This window comes from Musca domestica, unplaced genomic scaffold, assembly GCF_030504385.1.
Source record: "Musca domestica strain aabys unplaced genomic scaffold, Musca_domestica.polishedcontigs.V.1.1 91, whole genome shotgun sequence".
Lineage (NCBI taxonomy): Eukaryota > Metazoa > Arthropoda > Insecta > Diptera > Muscidae > Musca > Musca domestica.
In genome coordinates, this window is record NW_026712439.1 from 406,280 (window position 1) to 428,193 (window position 21,914).

Genomic DNA, 21,914 nt, shown 5'->3' on the forward strand with positions numbered 1-21,914 from the left:
ATCACAATTCGGTGTTCAAACATTAAACACCCTGACGACACTTTGTAGTTAATTTCAGGCGATTTGTAAACAGCTTTTGACAAACACTGTCCACTTTCCAATAACATTGAAATCTTAGCAAGATGTGGACTATTTCGCAATTCGTTCAGCAGTTGCCGGTAATTGAGTAATTTGGCGAATCACGAAACTGTCGAATTCATCAAGGTCATTACGTATGGCCTTATCAAAACTGAGCTTGTTCACTCTGTTGGCTGGAGTTACTCGAGACAAAAAATCGGCATTACTGTTTTCTTTCGAAGTTTTGTGGACCACTTCAAAATCGAAATTAGAAAGGAAATCGGCGTAGTTTGCCATACGAGATATGCATAAAACAGGCAGTGTCTTTCTCGGATGTAGGATTTGTTCCAGCGGTTTGTGGTCAGTAATCAGAGTACAATGACGGGCATACAGGTACTTTAAAAACTTTTGGACGGCCCACACTATGGCCAGCGCCTCTTTATCGATTTGTGATATCGTTGCTCTGTCGCGTTCACGGTGCGGCTCACATAAGCAATTGGACGTTCCTGTCCATTAGAAAGACGATGCAGCAGAACAGCTCCCAGTCCCTTTTTACTGGCGTCCGTTGCAAGTAGAATAGGAATGCTGGATTGTACGGAATCAGCAGATGCGGAGATATCAGCTGTATTTTTCTGTATTTTTATTCCAATAGAAAGTTCCTTTTTTCAAAACGTCCCGAAGTGGCCTCTTAAATGTAGACAGGTTTGGTATGAAATTGGAATAACACGACGCCTTTCCCAAAAATAATTGTAACTTCTCCAACGTTCTTGGTTTTGTCGCATGCATAATCGCTTCAATGTGTTTGTTGGATTTATGAATTCCTTTGGCGTCGATTTTGCGTCCTAATAATTCAATCGATGACGACACAAATGCGCACTTCTTTTTGTTTAAATTAAATCCAATTTCCTTTAATTTGCATAATGCAGTCTCAAGAACTTTCAACAGATTATCAACATATGTTGCAAACACCAGAATATCGTCATATTTTGCAAACACCAGAATATTAGGAATGCCATGCATAGCCATTTCCATCGTTCTTTGCCAAATGGCCGGATTGTTGGCGGCTCCAGAAACTACTCGAGTTGAACGTATCAGTCCATGTGTTGGAGTATTCAGCGTCAGGACATGGGCAAATTCCTCGTCAAGAACCAAGTGTGAATAAGCGTCAGTAATATCCAAAAGGGCAAACACCGTTGAGCCCTTCATCCTGTTGAAAATATCCTCCGCTTTCGGAAATGGATGTTCGTCCGTTACAATTTGCGGATTTACGGTTGGTTTGTAGTTACCGTAATACGTATACCTCCATTCTTCTTCATTACTACATATGTAGTAGATGCCCATTCTGAATACTCTACTCTTTCGTAAAATCCCGCCGCAATCTTAGCATCTATTTCTTTGGCATATGCATCCCGTAATGCGAATGGGATTTCTCGGGGTCTTGCAAATTTTGGCGTAGCATCTTGCTTTAATTGCACTTTAATAGGAGGACCTTTGAACTTACCCGCTACATCATTGAATATATGTTTAGGTTTGGCTAATAGCAGCTGTAGTCGTTGATGTTCAGACAGTATGGGTTTTTTTACTGCTATATATGCTATCTTCCCTCCTGCCGCTGCTGACAACTCCGTCCCCGTTGGTGATTCTATTGGGTTTTGGAACAATTCGGCAAAATTTATTTCTCGAACAAAATGTGCGATCCACCCACGGCTTCATAATGTGTCAAAATCGCCATCAGCCTACGACTGGTTCTGCCCAAAGACACACTCACCACTGTACGTCCTATGCACGTAATCTTGTGCCCCGTATATCTTGAAAATAGCCGGTCCGCTTTCTTTAACACTGGTGACCGCTTTATGTTCTTTAATTTCTCTAAACTAATAATACTGCACTGAGCAACCGTTTCCAGTTCCATATCCACTTTCTGGCCGTCTATCTTCACTGTGACCATTTTCCGATCGAATGGCCCGTTTGTTCTGACTGTTGCAATCTGATACGTATGTGCCTCCCCGCCCTCATCTGACAAGAACGACTCCTCTATCTGCTTTGTATTTGACTTGCACACTTTACTTATGTGGCCTACCTTGCCGCAAGAAAAACACTTTGCGTTCTTGAATTCACAATCCTGCGTACGTGTCGACCACCTCAACCATAACATCTCACCTCTGTAGTTTTATTCGACTTCCGCTTTACACCATTTTTCGTCTTGACAGGTATGAATCACAATTTGCATGTCGGTTCTGTAGTAATATTCTCACCTGTATTTACTACACCCGTTGATACTTGAGTTAACTCCTTTGCCTGGCACACTCATATGCCTTCGCAAAACTTTTTGGTTGCTTAGTAATAATTTCGTCACAAATATTGCGGGATTCCACTCCAAATATCATCTGCTCAATCAACATCCTATCCAGGAATGCCCCATAGTCACACGAACCCGCAGCTTGCTTTAAGCGCAGTGAAAAATTTGCCAAAGATTCCTGTCGAAATCTGAAACTTTCCGCATTAATATATCTCCACCCGTTGAAATGATTTATCAATGATGTTTTGATTTCTTCATATTTCATTTCTTCTGGCTTCTTAGGACTAATTTGAATTTTGAGAGCCGTATGTAGCTTAGCACCCATATGTACGTGCGCATAATTATGATAATCCTCTTGAGCACTCTTGCTCAATTTAACGCCCAATCCAAGGTAGATGTAACAGGTAACCGCATCGGCGAATTGCTACAACAAAACAACTTTTGTGGTACCCTCAAATGTCAAAATTGGCATCTAAGGCGAAAAACATGCATTCGCCATGACATTTAAAGTTTGCGGCAAACTTGTTTCAACTAATCAGAAACTCTCGGGGACCATTGTAACAGTCCCCAGTTGATAATAAGCCCCCGAAATCGACAAATACCACTTTATATTCCAGCAAATGTTGGTAACCGGAGGTTACACAAACTACAACACAGGACACAACAGAAGCAAGTGTTGCCGATCAAATGGTTTTAAAGAAAAAACTTAGCACCAATATCGCCACCAGTAAAAGCCCTCTTGGTAGCAGAGCCGATGCAAATTCCCCAAACCATACAAAGAGTTTTCACAGACCACAGAGTGGGGGAAGAGCTGGAGCTAGTAGAAGTTTGGATAAGACCAACTGAGTCATAGCTCTCGTGATTGACGGTATTTCTTATTGCACATGGAACATTTTTTCATTTTTTTTACTTTTTTTCTGGCCATTCACTCTAAACTTGCTCTTACATCTTGAAATATCAGAAAAAAATATTTTTAGTGAAGAAGACATAAACAAACTTTGTTTTTTTGTTGCATTTATTTAGGGCGAATCAGCATTACAACAACTTGTTTTTACACTTAAAGGTGCCGTCAGCTAGGGTGAAGCGATTACCTAGTAGATCTACCTTAGCCCAATCGAATCTGTCAAAATAGTCTTTAACCGTTGAGTCACTTGTGAAAATAGGGTTGCCAGCTGGCAGATAAAATAAAAGTGATGTCAATATCGAGTTTACATATACAACACCCAGGAATTGATGGATTTTCACTGAAATACAACACCCAGGAATTGATGGATTTTCACTGAAATACAACACCCAGGAATTGATGGATTTTCACTGAAATGTTTCATATTAGTTTTACCCTATTTACGTTGCTTTTTTTCTCCATTGGTGAAACTATTATAATGACTGCCCTTCTACGTGAAAAAATGGTAAAAAAGTTTTCATTAAAAAAATGACTAACATCGTCTCTTTGAGAACGTAATGCCTGATTCTATTCTGCATAATCTTGCACAGGGCGTTCTTAACTGAAACGGCAATTATTGAATTACATAAACAAAAAGTCTGCTTAGCGACTTATCATTTTATATTAATGAAGATTTTGTCGTCTTATTTCCTCATATCGTCTAGATAGGAAGCAATGCGTTGCTGTTAGTGATTCAGTTCAAAGCATTTTGGGAGTTAGAAGCAAGGGAGTTGCCGCAAGAGTCCGTTCTTGGACCAATCCTTTTCTTGCTATTTATTAATGATATAGCTTCTAATATTGGTGATTTTGGCTCGGTTTATCATATTTATTTCTTATGTCGATAGAGTGGTCTCTAGCGTTATCCATATCTTGCGGATGGCTTATATTCATGTTTTGGATTTTACACCAGTTTTCATACAGAGTTGCCCATATTCGACGGACCCATCTGGCAACGCCATAACTTTTGACAGAGATGTCACATCGCTTAATGACATACCGCGTTTGAAGCGTCAGTCCAAGCAGATTTTTACCATGAACCAATACACGCCACGCAAGCGCTCTGAAATTTACAGAAGTCAATTGTGAAAACTCAACGTGCTTTTAAAACATTAAAAAATGTGAGAAGTGCGCCTTCTAAGAACACCATTAAGCGTTTATACGAAAAATTTTCGACTGGTAAGGCTCTTTCTAATCCGAAGAGGCCATATAAAAGTCGACCAAGGCGATCCGCCGAGAATATCGGTGCCGTACGAGCCAGTGTTGAGAGGTCCCCAAGAACATCCCAAAAACGCCGTTCTCAGCAGTTGGGCATGGCTCGTTCCACTTTACAACGGATTATTCGCATTGATTTGCATTTGTTCCCGCACAAAATTCAATTGACGCAAAGAATGTTGCCTGCGGACAAGCCTCGTCGATTGGAATGGGCCCAAAGAGTCATGGGTCCGTCGAATATGGGCAACCCTGTATGTGTTATATGAAAAGGGTTCAAATGGCTGTTAATAGTGCTGTAGTTGATTAGTTTTTTAATTTGGTGTTAGTTTTCTAGGATGCTCATTTCAACGATTTGTGAATCTGAGATTTTTTATCACTCAGGTGTACTCACCTAATTCTTCTCCGAACAGATGTTCACATAGATGGGTCATTTCTGGTGAGAGCATCTCGACTATTCAATATATCATCCAATAATTTAAATATATTTAATTTAACCACTTTATCTTTATAGCCACTGGCACATTTGTTTTGTATTTTTTTTTTAATTTTTTATAAATAGTTATATTTTGTTTATTGAATTTAATATTTAATTTTGAAATATGTAAAACTGTACACTTGTAATCGTTGAATATTGTAATAGTTATTGTCCCCTGGGATTTTCATTACAAATTCAACTGTTAATTAATAAATAATCCAGACACATTTTTGTATCTATACACGCTACAACTGCAAAATAAATATTTAGGTTAAGACGGACATCAGTTGAGAACAAACTTATACTCTCCCCACGTAGTGGTGTACGGTATAAAAATGCGAATCTATGCTGTGACTGGAACACATTCATGTTTAAGAGCCACGTCTGCTTGGTAGTTTTATCAGGACCAATATCAAAATTTAATAATAATTTCAAAATTTAATAATATTAAAATCTAATAATAATTTGTATAAAACAAATTTTTATTTCGTAAAATGAAACAAAATTATTTCATGTAAATATTAATTGCTGCATTTTAAACATATGTACAATTAATGATATATAATCTTAATTTAACTCCTGTGGCATTTATAAAATCTGTGTGCTCATACTGTTTACTTTTTGTTGCTGACCTTCGTACCATGTATTTAGCCTCTGCGTTATTTCAATAAAAGAAGGCCTTCTTACTGATTGTTCGTGCCAGCATTCTAACATTAAGGCGTAAACGGCCGCAGGACATGCTTCTGGACAGCTTAAAAGTTGTCTTGATCTTACTAAGTTTATAACTTCCTGATTGTTGTGCCCATAATATGGCTAAAAATAAATAGATTTAATATGATGATGAAAATGTGTGTTTGAAAAATATTACCTGCATTCCATAACTGTATATTTCCCACAAAACAACGCCAAATGACCACACATCACTTTCCGTTGTAAACTTTCCATAGAGGATTGATTCCGATGGCATCCAACGAACAGGCAATAAAGATTTTGATTGTACCCTGGCAAAATAAATTTACGTATTTTCGAAACAGATAAATCTAATAAACAAACCTGTAATAATCGGAACTATAAATATCACGTGACAATCCAAAATCTGATATCTTGACCATAAGATTTTCTCCAACTAAACAGTTACGCGCTGCTAAATCTCGATGGACGTAGTGATGACTTGACAAATATTCCATTCCCTCGCTTATTTGAAGAGACATTTTTAAGAAATCAAGCTGAGTTAATGCTTTGTTTTCCTGTGGGGAGTTTGCAATTAAAAATTCATGCAAATCTCCATTCGGCATGTATTCAAATAGCATACAAAAAGGTTCCTTATTTAAAACGACACCGAGTATACAAACTATGTTGTTGTGTTTAAGATCGGAGATCAATTCGATTTCACGCTTAAAGTCTTGTTGAGTTTTATAGGAAGCATCCTCTTTAAGTGCCTTGATGGCTACGAATATTTTCTCCCCTGCAGACGTAGTAAGTTGTCCTTTGTAAACTTTACCTACAAAAAAATCAATATTTTTTATTTTTTTTATAAATAAAATTGATTGTAAATGCTTACCAAATGCACCCTCTCCCAATTCTTCTACAAATTCAACATCTTGTAGAGAATAGTGTATAAGTTTTATAAGTGGAGCTCTTTCTGCGTTATTAATAAATGTGGATGTAGAACCAGTGCCATTACTACTATTAACGCGTGACATTTCTAGTGAAGAATTCATTTGGGAATTTCCGTATATGTTTTTATCTGCATTTGGTGTGCTCATCTGCATTAAATATAATATATTAAAACGTTTCAATACCATTTTAATAGTGTTAAAATGTACATTTTGTATGCTTGTCATGTCAGTGCATCTTCTCCGTCGTAAGCTGACCAAAGTATATGTTAAAAGGAAGCTTATAAGGATTGCGAAGGCCAAGAATATATATAACCAAATACTATCTGAACACTTTGGAATATTGCACGTTTCAATTACTTTACCAAATGATTTATCATCTACAAAGCACCATGGTTTTTCTTCAATGCTGCCAGGATTTCTAAAATGCATAGCGATTATGTATCATAAAAATAAAACAAATTTATGTTATACCTGCAGTAGTTCTGTCCCACTAATTCAGGATAGTCTGAGAGGTCTTTCATGAACCATGACCATCGCAAACACTTTTTCCCAGAGTTTGATGTTGCCAAAACTCCTCTGTAACTTGATCCGTCATTCCAGTAGCAGCTTTGAGACATGTCAACGTCTACTTCTATTCCAAGATGAGAACAATCAGTATGTTCTGGAAGACGTGAACATTCTTCAAGTGGCAGTTTTTGTCCTATTACGGGGTGTCGCTTAGCTATTGCATATTCCTTCTGACATAGTTCATTTTCTAGTAGCTCACACTCTTCGCGACATATTCGTCTTAAATTTTCGCTATTCTTAGTTGGAGGGTATTGACTAGAAATCTTTTCAGTATAAGCGTTTTCATATGATTGTGAAGCTTTTCGTTTAAGAAGGAACTTGCGCTCTTTAGAGTTTTTTTCCAAAAAACGTTTATGAAGATTGTGGATTAACTTATTTTCTGTTCCAACTGCAGACCCCTCCGTAATATTTTTCTTAAGCTTTCGTTCTTTATATGCAGCTTTGTTCGCAAAATATAAGAGATTAGTTCTCTCTGGAGTACGACACAATGGCAAACTGCTATAACATAAACTTGGGAGTGCATATATTCGACAATTTGGATTCATATCCCTAATGAAAAATAGATTTATTAAAGTATTAGCAAACAGCATTACGAAAGATTATGATATTTTATTGAGTTATGTATCTGTCCATGTCTGTTAAGGTGTACATTGATCATTAATATTTATTTCGAGGTAACTATACCAACACATCTGCAATTAGTATCAGTTATATAGAATTTCCTACCAATACCGACTGTAGACGAAAACTCAATTAGGATTTTGAGTCGTACAGCTGAACTTGTGAAAATCGAAAATCTTTTCAGCTTCACACATACGTTTGGTCATTTGGGTCGGAATCCTTGAAATGGTCAAGAAGAACAATACAATATTCATGTTTTCATCAATTTTACTTCTTATTCGACTTCGACTAAGGCTGTAACAAAAGTTGTGTTCCAGAACCTGCAAATTAGTACTAATTAGCACTAATTCTGCTACAACGCATTCCCGTACTCCAAAAACTAGCAAAACTTGCAGCTCTCTCGAGAAAAAATGGCGCTGAGTGGTGCACATTTCTGCTTGTTTTAGCTACATGAATTTGGCCGAGCAGAAATGTGCATATTGTAAATTTGACATTTAATTGGCAGGGCTAACAAGGTTGAAAAATGTATTGATACATTTCAATAAAGAAAATGATCAACTTGAAAACTAAAGGAAAAATTAATATTTGTCGTGCAAAAAACAAAAAGAGAAAATATGGAGCAACTGATGTATTCACTTTTGGATGATTCCAGCAGTGAAGAGGATTGGCTGAATGAGGAATCAGATTATTAATTGTTATTATAAATTATTAATTTTAACTTATCGTCTTCAATACTCATTTTTTAAATGTTGGCGCTCTTTTCAGTAAGGTTTCACCAGTCTGATTTAGGCTGTTTACTTTTGAAATTTTGTATTTTGACATTTTATCGCATTTCTGCTAATTTTCCGTTCCCTTATTTTTTGAGCAAACCTAAATGAGAATTACATTTCGAATTGTTCTCTCTTCTGCTAGTTTTACTACTAAAAAAGTACTGGAACACAACTACAACTATGGTTGGAGCGAAACCCGGATTGTTCAACAGACAACATGGATTTCCGATGAAGGTATTCAGACATTTGTTTGTTAAAATACTTCTGATACGAAATATAAAATGGAAATCGGGCGATATTCACTATTGGATTGAGGAATTGTGATTGTTTTTGCATGTTTCCAAATTGTTCGATATATATTGGACATTAAGATTGAAAAAAAAATATTTATTTATTTTGCTTCCTGTACAGGGTACAGGGTAAAAATGTTATAAACATATCCAACATGAACAAAAACCATAAAATACATAATTTGTACCAAAAAGTTGTTAGTAATCAATTTATTAGATGTGTAAACGTAGTATGAATTAATATGTACCATCACTGTTCGTTTAACATCCCTGTATAAAGTACTTTTATTTGCATTCATGTATTTAGTATGAATATTGTAAAAGCGCATTTTTTTTTTCAATAAACGATTGTCATCTCAACAAACAACAGGTTATGGGCCCAGATACGCGGCAATTTTAAATAGTTTAGGGAAAAGTAAATAAAATAATTTTTTTTTATCGATGGCGATGAACTACGCACAATTTCCAAAGTTGGGAAATGGCAATTACCATATTTGGAAATTTAATATGGAACTACTGCTGCTTGAGAGGAAATTGTGGGATGTGGTGAGTGGAGTTACTCCAGCTCCAACTAAAGGAGAGGCTGCTGCTAAGTGGTTGGTGCGTGATGGGAAAGCGAGAGCTGCTATTGGTTTGGCTGTGGATGAATCGCAGAAGGTAATAATCAAGCAACTCAAGACTTCAAAGGAATTCTGGGACGCTTTGAAAAAACATCACGAGAAGGCGATCATAACCAACAAAGTTAGTTTGCTTCGACAAATGTCATCGATGCGCTTTACTGGAAGTCGTGCAATGGAAGATCACATAGGTGATTTTTTATCAATTGTGGACCGTTTGCGAGACTTGGGTGAAACTGTTGAGGATCATAAGGCCGTTGCGTTCTTGCTGGGTACGTTGTCGGAGGACTATAATCATTTGATATCATCATTGGAAATGAGACCAGAGGCCGATCTTACACTTGGTTTAGTAAAGTAGAAATTGTTGCAGGAATATAAGCGGAAATGTGGTGCTGAACAGGCTGAAACGGCGTTCAAGACACAGAAAAAGAAGTTTATTTCGAAATGTTATTCTTGTGGAAAACCTGGTCATATAAAGAGAAATTGTCCAAGATTAAATACGCAGAAGCAGAGACAGAATGACGAAAGAGCTCATGCTGCGAGTAGTGGTGATGAAAAACATGTTTGTTTTGGCGTAAATGATTCGAGACCGAACGGAGAGTGGTATGTTGATTCGGCTGCTACATGTCATATGTGTTGTAAGGAAGAATACTTTGTTATGATCAACAAGAATATTAGAAGCGTAGTATTTTTAGCGGATGGAACTGAGTTGAAAACGAGTGGTGCAGGCGACTGCAGGGTATATTGTGAATGTTACACCATAACAATAAGAAATGTTTTGTTTGTTCCTGAATTGGATGGTAGCTTGTTGTCAGTTCGCAAGTTGACTTGTGAAGGCTATGATGTGGTATTCACGTCAGGTGGATGCTCGAAAACTCAGAATGGTTGTGTGTATGCAAAGGCAACACTGAGGCAAAATCTGTATGTGTTGGAACAACAACAACAAGTAGCCAAGAGAGTTTCTAATAGTGCGGAATGTTTGCATGTCTGGCATCGAGGGCTTGGTCATAGAAATTTGCAAACCATAAAGACTGCAGTAAATAAAAATATTGTTGATGGAATTGAAATAAAGAAATGCAACTGTGTGTCGGAATGTGAAGTGTTTTTGAGGGCAAAGCAAACCAGACAAGTTTTTCCGAAGAAATCGGAATATAAATCGCAGGAAATATTGGATTTGGTACATTGCGATTTATGTGGCCCAATGCAGAATGTAACACCTTCGGGAAAGAAATATTTCATGACATTGATTGATGATTATAGCCGCTACTGTACATTATATTTTCTATCCTCAAAAGATCAAGCATTTGATAAAATTACGGAATTTGTGGAAATGTGCGAGATTCAGTATGGTAAACGTTTGAAGGTTCTTAGAACGGATCGAGGTGGAGAGTTTTTCAACAAGAGAATGGAAACATATTTCAAAAGGAAAGGTATAGTGCATCAGTTGACTGCCCCTTATACTCCAGAGCAAAATGGAGATGCGGAAAAAAGGAATCGTAGTCTAATGGAAATGGGTAGATGTATGTTGTTTGATGCAGATTTTGAGTTAAGATATTGGGCTGAGGCTGTAAATAATGCCAATTATATTCAAAATCGTATGCTATCAGCAGCTGTTAATGTTACACCTTTTGAACTATGGTTTGGTAAACCTCCCAATTTGAGTCATATTCGAATGTTTGGTTGTGTGGCATATGCGCACATAAATAAACAGAAACGTCAGAAATTGGATGATGTTGCAGAAAAATATCACTTGGTCGGATATAGTGAAAACTCAAAGGCATATCGTTTACTGGATGTGAAGACGAACAAAATCGTTGTTAACAGAGATGTAAAATTTTTGGAACATAGTTTTTCTGCTGGAAGCGAAAAAGTTGATGATAATGTGGTGTACTTTCTTAAATTTAAATGAAGTTTCGTCTGTGATATCAGATGAGGAAAATTTTTATGGTTTTGAATCTGATGATTCAGATACCTCATCAAACGTGGAATGTGTTGAGGAAATACCACAGAATGGCAGAATGGATGGACTAAGAGTTTCTTCGAGAGTAAATAAGGGCATACCTGCAAAGAAGTATGTTTATAAAATTGGTTTTTTTGATGACCCAGTAACTGTGAAACTATGCATAGACAGGATAGAGAGCTGTGGCTAAAGGCCATGAAATCGGAAATAAATGCTCTGAATAAAAATGAAACATGGGACTTGCTGGAGCTTCCCAAAGACCAGAAAACAGTTGGCAGTAAGTGGGTGTTTAAACTGAAGGAGACGGCTGACGGAGAGGGAAAATATAAAACGAGAATTGTTGCAAAGGGATTTTCTCAAAAGTATGGCGAAAATTATGACGAAATTTTTGCACCTGTCGTAAAACAGTCAACCATTCGCAGTTTATTGGCAATCGCAAGTTACCATGATATGAAGGTAAAACATATCGATATCAAAACTGCCTTTTTGTACGGTGAGTTGGATGCTGTACGGTGAGCAGTCGGCTCGCTGTTGGAATCTTCGTATCAATAAAATTTTAATTGATTCTGGATTCAGAAGGGGAAAAGCCGAGCCTTGCTTGTACGTGAAGGGTGATGGAAATTCAATAATATATGTTTTGATATACGTGGATGATATTATTGTGGCAACCAAGAATGATGTCGAGTTTGCAAAAGTTGTGAAAATTTTGAAGTCGAACTTTGAAATAACAGAGAAGGGCGATTTGAAGCTTTATTTGGGAATCAAAGTAAATTTGGAGGATAATGTTTATTATCTATCTCAAGAGCGTTACATAGAGAAATTGATCAAGGAGTTTGGTCTGGAAAATGCAAAAACTTCTTCAATCCCAATGGATCCCGGTTATTTAAAAAATGGAAATGGAGTTTTATTTGAAAATAATAACTTATATAGAAAAGCTATTGGTTCGTTGCTGTATATTTCAAATAATACTCGTCCAGATATTTCCTTGGCTGTGTCTGTTCTATCTAGAAAAGTAAGTTGTCCTACGGATGTGGACTGGATAGAAGTGAAAAGAGTCCTACGATACTTGAAAGGAACAAAAAGCATAAAATTGTCTATTATTATTTATTATTATATTATTTATATTTATTTGTATAAAGTGCTCGTTTCCATGTTTACAAAAAAGAGATTAAGCCTATTTATAAAAAATATATGCGTTAAATAAGGTAATTTTATGCGTAATATAAGGTAGTATAATTTTAATAAATTTTGGGTCAATATTTGAGTCAGGTCCAACGGCATTCGATTTTATGGCCCTTAAACTACTATATCTTCGTCATGCAAAACGCATCTAAATCCAAAAATTGATTCAAAATATGTGTTATTCACCTGCGGATTATTGTTATCACAAAAAATGCAGTTTGTATTTATGTTGTGTACGTTCGTTTATAAAATACTTTATTTCATTATTTATTCCCGTGATAATGAGCAATAGACTTGGGCTTTCCAATTCCCATTTCTCCAATAAACTCCCCTTGTTTCGGGAATCAGTAGCAGTGCTAAATTTTGACGAGTCGTAACGTATTTTCGAATCAGCAATGAGTTTATTAACAGTGTTTCTTGCTGTGCTAAATTATTCAAGAAGTTCGCGTTGTTGTTGTAGCAGTGACAACGTGCTCCGTTGTTTATTGACTGATTTATCCGGTTCTTCCTCGATTTCCAGGTTTAGGAATTCGGCTACCTTTATGGACTGCAGCCAAAGATCCTCTGGACGGAGTTGGGTAGGTTTGGCTGGACAATTAAACAAGTGCAGCGTGTTGTGCGGGTCTGTATCGCACGCTGGGCAGGCGTTCCGCACATCCTCATCAATTCGTGCCCAATACGAATTGAGAGGGCTGCATCATCCTGAACGTAGTTGGGCCAAAACTACCCTGGTTTGCCTAGGCAGCCGACATTCTTCAGCTGCAATGGATGGGGGGTGGACTCCGAGTATGGCATTCATACTGTAATTATTAACTACCTCTGCGACTGCATCAGTATGAATGCTATTCAGACCCGTTTGATAGGCTTCATGATCTAGAGGCTCTCTCTTATATCGCTGAACCTCTCTCTCTAGATCGTGCAGGACCTTCCTGACACGCCTGGGTGGGGGAGTTCTATCCACCATATGGTGGTTAGGATGACTCCCACGATAACACCCAAGCAGGTACTGCAACGGAAGCATATGATTATTCTGACGTAAGGGAAGAACCTTCGTCTCCTCATATAAATAGTCCACAGGGGTCATGAGGAGGCACCCAGTGCAGTTCTCAGGCGGCATTCTGGCAGGTCTGAATACTTTTCTATTGCCTTGCACTTGTATTCGCAGACCACACTGGAGCTGCATAGCTACAACAGACCGACCTATCGCTTTATAAGAGGTCAACAAGTTTTCCTTATCCGCAGCCCAAAGTGCTACGGCTAGCGCCTTGAGGACATTGTTCCGCCGAAGATAGCTGTGGCTTGGTCGGAAGTGGTCGGAAGTATGTGCCCCTTCGACCAGCACATTCAGCTGTGTTCTCATCTCCGCAGTCCATGTTGTAAATAGTGTGGCCGTTGATTTAGTGGCGTATATTTTCATATTCGTCGCATGGAAGAAGGCGGCAAAGTCCGCGAGATAGCTGTTCACCCTGACACATATGTCATAAACTACAGGATTCGACGCCATGATCGTACAGTCATAAGCTTATGTTGCAATCTCGATGCCGTCTGGAGGGGCCGGGATTCCGAAAAGGTACAAGTTAAACAGTTCCGGAGATATCACCCCACCTTGGAGAGATATCACCCCACCTTCTTGTTCCGGAATTCCACGTACGACTGGCGACCACACATATACTTGACTATCCAACGTTTCTAGCCACTCCACTCCTGTACCAATCTGTTAACTTCCACTGTCAGTTCATTGACTCTGGGCTCCGTAGGGTTGGTACGCCGTCCGTCCCGCTGCCTCTGCTGGGAAATTTGGTTTTTCTTCGGGTATTCGACCACGAGCGGCTGCAGCTCAGAAGGGTTGGGCAGTTCTCTGAAACGAAGATTGGTGAACTCTCTGAAATCAGGCCAGTGGGCTTTTCCATGGTTAAGAAAAGAGCGACGCTCAGAAGTTATGAAATCGGGGATCTGCTAATAGAGACAATTATCGGGAGAAATGACGGGTTGCCAAGTCACGTCATTTATCAGACCGTGTTACACAATGGTTAAATCGGGCGAATTGTGACACTCTCCTCTTTTTCATTTGGAGGCTTCCTAATTGACCGTGCAAAATGTGAAGCAGTCATTCTGCTCTGCCAACGCTTATCACCTCTGGTCATTACCTAGGACGGAATGCCAGAAGTCATGACGGACATTGAAATCTCCTTGTACCAGGCGGTTATTGCCTATCAAAAGTGGGCTTATATTAGGCAAGTAACGCGGTTCACAGCTATTAACCGGAGGGATATACACATTAAGCACCTCTACCTCGACAGTTCCATACTTGACTACTACTCCCAGACATTCCATGTATGGGTCACTGGAGACTAGATCATAGAAGTTAGGCCTGTATTGAACAGAATGGTGTAACAGGAACGCTATTTCCGAACATGTATACACTAGGTTGCCAGCCGCCGGCCGAAACTGGAGTGTTGTTGTTTCGAGTCAATCCGGTGCCGTAGAACCCGCTACAGTGTGATTTTTTAACTAGGTTTACACGTCACGGACGGTGACAAAAAAAAAATAATAAAACTAAATTAAAATTGCGCACACTACGCAACAAGCTTTCTATTCAGCTAGGGGAGAAATATTGTTGCTGCTAGCTCCAGTAGTTTTATCTAGTGAAGGTTGTCTTTGAAATAATTGGTTCCACAAGGAAACAATCTTCAAAATGGGTATGTGTTTATTGTGTTTGGAGCTAAAATGAGAACCCATAGACGGGATTAAAGCAACATCTAAACAATGGCAAGAGGAGAACATAGAATTAATATTGGAAAAACACTTTAGGTCTCTTAAATCGATAACATCCACATCATGACTTTGCAACACATGCTGGAAAACCGTGTACGACTTGAACGAAGTTACTACGAAAGTAACCAATCTTTATCCGGAAATAAAAACTGATATTTTAATTGAAGAAATGCCCATCATTATTGATAATGAAATTTCTTCCAAATCTGATGTGACCACTGAAGATCCATTGGAAAAAATGTCTCCAACGCACAAGAAAAGAGCTCGAAAGGTCATCAAAGCAAATTATAATGGAGATAAAGATTATTTAACAATAAATGAAAACGACATACCCAGTGCGAATAATGGTGCTTCTAATCCCACACGGATATTTGATGATGTACCAGGTTCCGCCGCCTCAGACAGCGAAAGTGAAACTGATGACAATGATATATCCCAAAAATCAAACCACGTTTGAATCCTTATTATAAACAACGTACTTAACAAAAAGAAGTTAATAAATTTCTCGCAAAACCCCAATGAGGAAAATATTGTCCGAAAACTTTCAACTCGAATGCCAATATGTACAGTCACCGTAAAAAGGCTCATTCCAAAGAATGGGAAGAAGATTGTCGTGCCAAATATTCGAGTAATTTACCATCAAAATACAACGTAGAAAAAACAAATGAACACATGATGGACAAAATGATGATATAGCAATAAGTACATGGTATTACACATGGTACAATAAGGAAGTAGAATAGCTTCGTAAAACTAGAGTAATACAGCTCTGAGTCTATGCCCGTTTCCTGTCAGAATTACTCAAAATTATATGAAACAAGTAATTTTCATTTATTTGATATTATTTGTTCATTTTTAAATGGATGGCCTGGATGTTCTCTCAAAAATATGAGCAATTTCTTCCCATCATAGATTTTGAAAAAATTTTGTTTTTATTTTTCAAAACAATAAATACGTACACAAAATTGGCAGAAGTCGGGATTTATGGAGTTCGGGTGTTTTGTAACGTTTCCATGATAAATCACTGATCCTGACAAGAGCATTAATATCATTATTAAAACAGGGCTTATTGTTGGGTCCGTATGTTTTCTTTTTGATTGGAACCGTATCATTGTATATTTGTTAAACTTTATCCTTGATCAAAAAGTAACATGTTCCTGGTTGATAACAACGATGAGGCAACAATCGATACCTCAACAATTGATCATTGTCATCAGAGAAGAACGGTTATTAAGAAAGAAGAAGCAAGAAGCTAAACTTTTCCCACAACAAATAGAATTGTTTGGACAATAAAATTATATTCAAACCGCCAGAGTCTTTTAATTCAAATAAATGTTTCATTTACCTACACCACCAGTATCTAATTAGCAACAAGTAAGTATCGTCTGTATACTTGTTGTGTTGTCTAGTATTCATAGTTTATGTTGAATGTCTTTGTACAACAAATACTTTCGACACTAAATCTATTCTATAGATTTAGAACATAGATGCACAAAATGAACATTGCGCTTGTGTGTGTGAGAGAAACCAAAAAGCACTTCTTCTTTTGGACGTTTTGTAACAAGAATCGTGCTTTATGTTAGCAAAATTATTAAAAACATTAAATATAAACACCATATATTTATAATTTTTTACAAAAGCTATCTATAATTTGTTTTCTTAATGTTAACGGAGCAACAATGCGTACATCCCCCACGCATGTCTACATTCGTTGAAGTCTCATCAACGACTGAGATGACCGCAAACGTACTGTTTTATGCATCTATGATTTAGAACCCCTACAAGTCCATATGCCTGTATCGGAACTTGTACATTACGAAAGACAAATCTAGGAGACCGTTAACAGTAGGTAGGTATTGTTTGGTTAAATGTGAATCTGCAAAGATGTTTGAATTAAAATCACGGGCTATGATAACGTCATTATATCCTCTAGAAGGTTGTGTAACCGGTTTAAATTATTAATAATTTTTATCATTGTGTGTAATTAGAAATATACAAAAAATTGTATCAGCTATGCGTTTTACATTTGAAAATAGCAAAAGATAAAATATTAATATAACAGTCTTGAAATTTGGTAATAATTATTTTAAAAGATTGACAAAAATCACGAAAATTTCATTGAAAAGGTGTATTGGATCTGCATATATGAATTTGAAATTTCTTCCAAGCTCTGTAATTCATGAATATTTGGGATGAAAACACATATCGGCTCATTACCGCGTTTAACATAGACAAGGCTACGAAATGTATATGCTGCCTTGACAAATCGTTTCTTTCTAAGGTGCACCGCATCTTTCAGGAATTCATAGTTTGTATTGGATATGTTTTCTTTATGTGAAATTTCGCAGAAGATCTGAAACCGATGTAATTAAATAACTCATTGCTGTGCAACTTTTTATAGCCTGAAACAGACTTTGATCGAGATTCTTGTCGTAAGGACATGAATTTGATGATAATCACACCGTATGGCGATTCGCTTCATTTGTGTCGTTTTTGTTTTGGGATCGATTTGGCAAAATGTAAATAAAAGTTCTTATCGTTTTGGAATGGGATTCAGTTAACTCCTATTTCGCATGCTATATGTGCGTTCTCTTGTGGTAGGAGTTCGATTCTAAGGTCATCTGTTTCCAAATTGTTACGTTTTACATGTTTATGATGATAACGTCATCACGCCGGTGATTTTAATTCAGACATCCTTGCAGATTCACATTTAACAACAATTCACGTCTACTGTTAACAGTCTCCCAGATTTGTCTTTCGTTAATAACACCTTAAACATGTTACTTTTTGATTAGGAACACTGATTTATCATGGAAGCGTTACAAAACACCCGAAGTCCATCGATCCCACGGCAGTGGGTTCTACGACACCGGATTAACCCGAAACAACAACACTCCAGTTTCAGACAGCGGCTGCCAACCCAGCCTATACATGTTCGTGTTTGTTTATATTTCTGTATTGGGAGCAGTATATCCCGGAATGCTTGCTCTGAATTCTTTTGGTCCGTGCCGGGATTGACGAAAACCTCGGACCATTGAGGAAAACATTGGGCCGGTTACACGTTACACGAAATTAATGTCAAATTGTAGCTGACACTCTAATCTTTCCAAAATGCTACAATTTTCATGGTCCAAAGATTGCTAATTATTTGGTTGCTCAGATTTATTGTACAATAACCGTCAATATGTAAACATATTTTCATCGTTTAAGCTTACACGATTGTAATTAAGTGCACTTACAAATATAAAGAGTGTTAAAAAGTGTGATAAAGCGCTCACTGGGTTTGGTGGTAAATACATATATATCTTTTTACATTTTTAATTAATATATTTCTTTTTAGACAACGGTATTTAAAGATCCCTAATAGAGCTGGAAGGTGTAACTTGGGCCAATCCATAAGAAGACGCCTTCTGGGACTTGTCTCACATATTTATATAATTAAATGAATAATATTTTTATGGAGGTGCAGCATGATCGGCAAAGACATATTTTCTGAATTTTTAAAATATACTAAAATGACGGACAACCCTACTAGTCCAAAAGCGGAGGAAAAGCGGGAAAATTTTTTAGCAGAAACTGTAGAAGTATAAATTGAAATATTATTTTGTTTATACGAATAAAATATTGTAAAATCGTTTTATTGTAATATAGTATTTAAATAAAACATTGAGTTTTAATTAATTTTTCCTAAAAATGGCACATCTCCAACACCGGCTAGGCGAACTTAAGTTATTTTTATTGAAAACATAATTTTAATGAACTGATTTGAATCGGGTTATGCGTGTGCAAAACCCAGGCAGAACAGTATCACTTTTTGTAGAGTTTTGGAGGGATAAGAGTGTCAGCTATAGTTTGGCATATATTTTGTTGACCTCCATAATGGAACTATTTAGACTTTTTGGTTTTTTTTTTTTTAAATTAGGGTCCAAAGTAATAATAATTTTACTAAAACTTCCAAACCGCTTTAAATAATGTGACGACTTGTTGGATAGGTCTTTTCATAAGTTTTGAAATGATATTGTTCATATCGGGTAAGTTAATCCGGTTTTAACCCGCACTTTCAAAAATCGGGGGTCCCAGGTCCGTTCTCCAAAAAATAAAGTAGTTTCCCCAATAAGGATAAAAATACCTCTGGAAAATTTTTCAAAAAAATTAAAGAGTGCTTAATAATCTAGAGTTTACCCATCGCTTAATATTTAAAATCGTCCATCAAGAGTTTGTACCATTCTGAGGAGGAATCGGATGATCTGGGAGTATTTGATATATTTTTAAATGAGTGTAGGAATGAGCTCTCCCATTCTATTGTTTCGATCATAATAATGTTCAAATGTGAAAGAGTGAAAATGAGTAGAACATATGTTTTTGTTTGGTGATTCTTGTGTGCAACAGCAAAGAGGTTTTGATGTTTTCTGAGCGCTTAAAATAATACGTCCGCTCGCCACGGTATGAACAACTGAGTGGAATTCATACTTATGTAGTCACAGATGCCTTCAACGCAGAGCAGTATGAATGTCGTCCTCGAAGTCCACCCCCATCTATTGTAGCTGACAAACCAGGTTAGTTTTGGCGCAATTACGGTCAGGATGTGCAATCCTCTCAATTCGTATTGGAAATGAATTGACGAAGATGTGTAAATCGTCTGCTCGGCGTGTGATACAGGCACGCGTGCTCCACATCCTTATTTGCCCTGACAAACCTACCCCACTCCAGTTATTGGTTATCGACGAGTTAAAATAATTAATAAACATATATATTTGTAAATGTTTCATTATCTGCCGAATCATACATAATTTTATTAATTAATTTACTATATTACAGAATTGACATTCTCTTGGAATGTCTTTTTGGAGGATAGTCCATTGATAAAGTACATACACGTAGTATTCAATCGTAACATCAACGATGTTATTACATTGAATGGAGATAGATTAATGATCATGATGAACGGCTGAGCGCTTATATCTATCAAGAGAATATCAATAGAGTGTGACAGAGCAAAAACATAGAAAAGAAATCAGTCAATGATGTCAACTCAAGACAATACAATCTCCCACGCTAATAAGTAACGTGGTCTTGGAATCTTGCTGGCTTTCGTTTAGGCTTGGTGGAACGTCTGATACTTGATGGTGTATCTGGTGGTTGAGATTCGGAACGGATTGAGGCTGCGACTCGATTGTGGGACGATGTTGTGGACAGTGGCAGTGACTTGAGGTTGTGTATTGATGGTGAACTGCTGATTTGGCTCCGCGGTAGCTGAACGGTGCGGATGATTTCAATGCATAATGATTTCCTCCATAAACCTCCCTACAACGTAGAGAGCGCGTACACACCAAAGTCCGGACCAAGGCGGGTTAGCAATGGTTTTACACCGGCTACAGAAACTACATCAGCCAGTGGTTAAAATACAAAAGACATTTTAAAAGTCACACACAGATTAGTAAACATAAATTTACAAAGCAATAATCTGCAAGAACTGCGCATTGGCCACGTCTACTGTTCCGCATAAGGATTGTAGATCAGATGCCAGATGATCAAGCAGCTTGATGGAGTAAAACAAACATTATATAACATGTACAACTGGTGCTCAAAGGCGAAGTTCTACTGGTTCCGCGGAGGGAGTTGTAGATAATATGCCGTAAAAATGATTTTATAGAGTTAAGAAGACATAAATATAAGGTTACATAAACAAAATATTAGCATAGACATAGCACAACAAAAATTACATATGCAGAATACAATTTTTTATTGTGTTCAAGGGACTATATAAGCAAATAGTGTTACATAAACTGTTATAAATTACACAAAGTGATCTCAGTGGGCTATTAAGTTCATAATTTCTTCTTGCTATGGACAATTTTAACGGTTCAAAATTGCGAGTTCTACGAAAGGGAACATTATAGTTTATTTCACCAGTGAGAAAAGGGGAATCAATCAATCCACGTATTAATTTTATGATAAATAATGCTCTTAACATAAAACGTCTTTTTTCAAGAGATGGAAGATCGATTAACATTAAACGACTCTCGTATGGCGGAAGAAGTTCAGAGGGGTTCCGATTTAAACCACGCAAAGCGAAAATTAAAAACTGAATTTGTACCGATTCAATTTTATCAGAATAATATTTATAAAATGGACTCCATAATATACAACCATATTCTAATACTGGACAAACTAGACTAACAAACAATCTTTTGGTTACGTAAGGGTCATTAAACTCTTTTGACCAACGCTTGATAAAGCCTAGTAAAGATTTAGCTTTATTAACACAAGAATCAATGTGTAAATGAAACCGTAGCTTAGGATCTAAGATTACGCCCAAATCAACGAAAGATTCAACATTATCCAATTTAAAAGAGCCAATATAATAGTTAGATAGTAATGGCTGATTTCGAAATAGCGACAATTTTTTGCATTTTTTTAGATTAAGAGACATACCATACCACCAATCATATTGTAATGAAATTGCATCGTTAAGTGAGTTAATGTGAAGAAAGAGTTTCCCATCATCCAAAAACGAATAATTTTCG

At 37.1% G+C, this 21,914-nt stretch overlaps 1 protein-coding gene and 1 long non-coding RNA gene across 8 annotated transcripts in view; one reads left to right on the forward strand and one right to left on the reverse strand.

The window, feature by feature from the left end:
* The first annotated feature begins 4,327 nt into the window (after window positions 1-4,327).
* Window positions 4,328-5,213, forward strand: LOC131806976 (uncharacterized). The gene is made up of 2 exons (XR_009344256.1): window positions 4,328-4,762; window positions 4,838-5,213. It is a non-coding gene; the product is annotated as an uncharacterized LOC131806976 (long non-coding RNA).
* A 210-nt stretch (window positions 5,214-5,423) lies between these two features.
* LOC101892762 (tyrosine-protein kinase transmembrane receptor Ror) overlaps window positions 5,424-21,914 on the reverse strand; it is a 108,678-nt gene continuing 92,187 nt past the window's right edge. For 2 of the 7 annotated variants that reach the window (XM_059131959.1, XM_059131957.1), the window contains 6 exons: window positions 7,077-7,721; window positions 6,813-7,023; window positions 6,548-6,752; window positions 6,040-6,487; window positions 5,855-5,987; window positions 5,424-5,799 (listed from right to left, as the gene is read on the reverse strand). In XM_059131959.1, coding sequence (XP_058987942.1) covers window positions 5,575-5,799; window positions 5,855-5,987; window positions 6,040-6,487; window positions 6,548-6,752; window positions 6,813-7,023; window positions 7,077-7,721 — 1,867 coding nt within the window. In that variant the 3' untranslated portion in view covers window positions 5,424-5,574. The other 5 variants (XM_020039764.2, XM_020039763.2, XM_020039762.2 and 2 more) reach the window with 5 other exon arrangements.